The following is a 3,983-nucleotide window of genomic DNA, read 5'->3' as shown; positions in this document are numbered from 1 at the left end:
AAAGAAGACTTTATATTGCTTGTAAGTTTGTAAAATTTTTGTATAAAAATCATTGTTTGTAATAACTGTTATTGTAAATTGTATTATTATTTGTGTGTTAAAATATATTTGTATTAAAAGAAAGAAAACTGTGTGTATCAGTTTTGTTGGGAAATATCAGAAATTGGAGATATATCAGCATTTATTTAACTACTAAATTTAAATTATCATTTAGCTCGGTTTCAGATCATTGGAAATTGTTATACGTAACATAGTAATATATGCAAGTACACAGAATAAAAACAGTTACAGAGTTCAGACTGTATTGCATAAGAGAGAGTTATATGTTCAATTAATCCAGATACAAAAACAATTTGATTAACCCAACAATTTCGTCATTATGGCTTCAATGAGATAAAAAACTTAGTATGTTTTATACAGACTCACTATATTATCTATTCTATTTGATAAGTTTGTTGTTGTTGTTTCTTTGTAAACAGTCCTTTTAGTCCAAATGAAGCTGTAATAGCGAAACGTTGGCTTATATAAACCATTATTTTATCTTCAGCAATATATTTTTTATCGTTTTTTTCTAAGTATAAAAAATTGTTTGTAATGAAGGAAAAAAACTACACAATGAAGTATCTGTACTGTGATCACTATAAGTATCGAAACCCGGTTTCGAGCGTTATAAGTCCGCAGACTTACCACTGTGCCGGGGGGGATATAAAAAGTATCTTCTGTTTAACGTAAGACAAGAAAATAAAAAGTTTCAACTTAAATACTTTTCAGTCGTTCAGTACAAACCAATATAATTTTTACACATAGTGCATGCGAATTTAAAACGAAATCAAGAAACAACAAAACATCATGTACACTTTACCTGGGCTTGACTTGACTGAACCACTTGGCCGGATGATTGGGACTGGTGTTGATTTGTTGGTGCGCTAACTTGTACCCGCTTTACAGTTAAAACTTGCATGTCTGATAGGAAGTTCTGCGTTGTCATGACGACGACGGCAAAACGCTGTTGGTGAACATACTATCATGAGTATGATGTATAATACTGCCTGTGTTGACCGTAATGTCAAAAAGCTTACCCATGCATGTGTAAAATTCAACAGTTCACTAAACATAATTACATTCTCTTTGATAACTGCTATCTAAACGAGAATTATTCAACTCTTAACAGAAAAAATAAAAAAATCAGGGAAGTGGAGGGTAAACATTACGCAGGATAAGTCTGAATACAATGTGTTGCTATAGAAACGCATTTATCACCTACGCATAGCTACAACTTCAAATACGAGTAAATAATAACACCTCATGATAATATGCCGCATTTTAATTTTGTGTAACTATATTTTACAAATGGTTCAAAGTAAAACGGGGAAAAAAAATGTGCTAACGTGTTTATCTCTTAAATACATTACTTTCTGAAATGTCCCCCGCTGGGACAGCGGTAAGTCTTCGGATTTACAACGCTAAAATCAGGGGTTCGATTTCCCTCGGTGGACACAGCAGATAGCCTGATACTGCTTTGCTATAAGAAATACTTTCTAAAATCTTATTACGAAAGCTGGCGAAGCATTGAAAAACCAATACGCCTAACGTTAATGATCAAAATCACATAAAGGTTTTTTCACATTCCTCTTGATTTGTCCATTTCAGATTTAGAATTAGAGTTTTGTATAATAGCATTTCAAATCTATCCTTTGTCTCCTACAAATCATAGCCCAAGAGTACTTTCTTTCAATACCAGAAATCATAAATTGGACTGGACGAAGAGCGACAAAAATGTCTTTGAAACGCTATTTACATATGCAATACAAAACTTTTAAAAGTTATGATTTAAATGTTGAAAGGTGGTGAAGAATAGAAACCAATACACCTAAAATTTGTGATAAAAAGCACGTGAGTATTTTTTCTGTATTTTTCACAAAATCTGCACATAATTGAAAAATCATTTCATAGTGTTTTGTTTTCTCACTGTTGAGCATTACTTCTGAAATGAGTATTGTAATTATAAGTTCAAATCACTATTTTTCATTATAAACAATATAAATTTACTATATAACTATGGACGGTGCTAAAGAGAGTTTTGGGGAGGGCTATAGCCATCCCAAAATTTGCCTTAGTCACCCAACCATCGTGTCCAACACGCTGGTAATCTACACATCTTGCCGGTAAAGCACCCTCCCCCCAATATTCTGTCTGGCCCACTTCATCCCACACACCATCCTGGAAAAGGCTGACGCCGGACCTGCTCCTCAGTGTTTCGGCCATGTTTTCTTCCACTGAAAACTTGCAAATACATCAACCTAAACAGTATTTCAAAGACAATGTGATGAAACCCTAAATCTCGCGACGTGAAATTATAAGGATCATTATGCACAGTAAATAGTTAAACTCGCCCACATGTGAGTAACTTAATGAAAGATGCACAATCTTGGCTAGGGCTGATCTTTTTAAGTCGTTTAAGTTAATGCTGTAGCATATTAGCTAAACACCTGATATAATAAAGCCAAACACCGCACAGCACACATACCAAGTATGGCTCAGAAGTGTGCATGTGTAGTTTTGTTACTGTTTATAACTAGGATAAAAAATATTTAAATTATTTTAAGTCGATGAAAAATGAGAAAATAAATGTTAATCATTTGAATAATAAGCAAACTGATTATTTTTTCATTTTTCGAACATGCATACATAGTAAAGTCCAAAAAATAATTAATGACGTAAAATAAAAGTTCGTATAAAACAAAAAAGGGTACATTACCAAATAACAAAATAATGACTGTGTAAAACATTGATCAGTTTGACCAACTTTGGAAAAGGATGCTGAATTTACTGATTTTTTCCTAATAAACATTTATTAAGAACTCCCAAGTTTACATACACTATCGACACACATTTGACTGTACACTATTTCGCTCCAGTCACACACATGTTATTATTGATTAAGACAGTATTTCCTATCCAGCACTATCTTATTAAATTACCTGATAATAAAGTTCACATTTTGACTTTAACAAAAACGTGATTCATGTATTCTGTTCATTAGGAAGGTAATCAGAAAGAAAAACAACAACAACAATCAAACAGCTTTTTATTTAACAATAATATTACTATTATTTTTGTTTAGGGGTAGCAATGACATCAGCATATCACCAGTCAGATCTTTGAGCTAGAGGCGTACACCTGACACATATACAATTTGTTAAACAAATAAAGAGTGGTTTGTATTAATAAAAACGTAAATCAAAAGAAATAAATCATCGGTGAGTTAATAACACGCGAATGTTGAGAGCTGGCTGATGATGAGATACATTAGTAACTCTTGTAATGTATTGTGTCTCGTTTTGATTGTTTTAGTGCAGAACTACACAATAGGCTATCTGAGTTCTGTCCAGCGAGGAGAATCGAACCCCGGATTTTAATGTTAAATCCATAAACTTACCACTGACGAACCGAGGGACCTTTGGTAACTCACGGGGACTCCTCTCCAATTTTGAGGGGTGATTTTTTTTTCTATTATTTTGAACGTTTTTCAAAGGTTCTTGGTACGCGTACCACAGGTTGGAATCCACTGCCTTAAATCGTACATATTTCTTGTCTATGAATCTGAATTTTATACTGTTACGTCACCGTTGTTAATTGATTTTCCGTAACTTCGTACCGACGAAACTTAAGCAACACAAGTCTTTACTTAATAAAACTGGTTTATTCTTTCCGAATATAACTTAACTGATACACTCAACTTCAACAATCGCGCTAAACAAACGCTATAGCAACGAACGTCAATAATACTCTGACCGCAGATCAATTACTCACTATCTACGCACACATTACATTCCCCTCTTTTATATACCAGCCTACCCTATATCTAGTAATTACTAGAACATTCCTAAAAGAACAAGATAGTTCTAGAAACTAGAGGGCGCCACAGTGGTCATGTGACTCGCTGACGCAACACTGCCCCCTCCTTAATATTGTTCGTCCCG

The 3,983-nt window shown here is 33.7% G+C and overlaps 1 protein-coding gene across 6 annotated transcripts in view; it reads right to left on the bottom strand.

The window, feature by feature from the left end:
- The window catches only part of LOC106461396 (transcription factor RFX3-like), a 74,210-nt gene extending 73,201 nt beyond the window's left edge, over positions 1–1,009 (bottom strand). For all 6 annotated transcript variants that reach the window (XM_022388340.1, XM_022388343.1, XM_022388342.1 and 3 more), the window contains exon 1: positions 863–1,009. In XM_022388340.1, coding sequence (XP_022244048.1) covers positions 863–988 — 126 coding nt within the window. In that variant the 5' untranslated portion in view covers positions 989–1,009. The remainder of the gene's footprint in view (positions 1–862) is intronic.
- Positions 1,010–3,983: the final 2,974 nt, after the last annotated feature.

The sequence above is a fragment of the Limulus polyphemus genome, unplaced genomic scaffold (genome assembly GCF_000517525.1).
Source record: "Limulus polyphemus unplaced genomic scaffold, Limulus_polyphemus-2.1.2 Scaffold951, whole genome shotgun sequence".
In the NCBI taxonomy this organism is placed as follows: Eukaryota; Metazoa; Arthropoda; class Merostomata; order Xiphosura; family Limulidae; genus Limulus; species Limulus polyphemus.
This window is presented reverse-complemented; position numbering and strand designations above follow the sequence as displayed.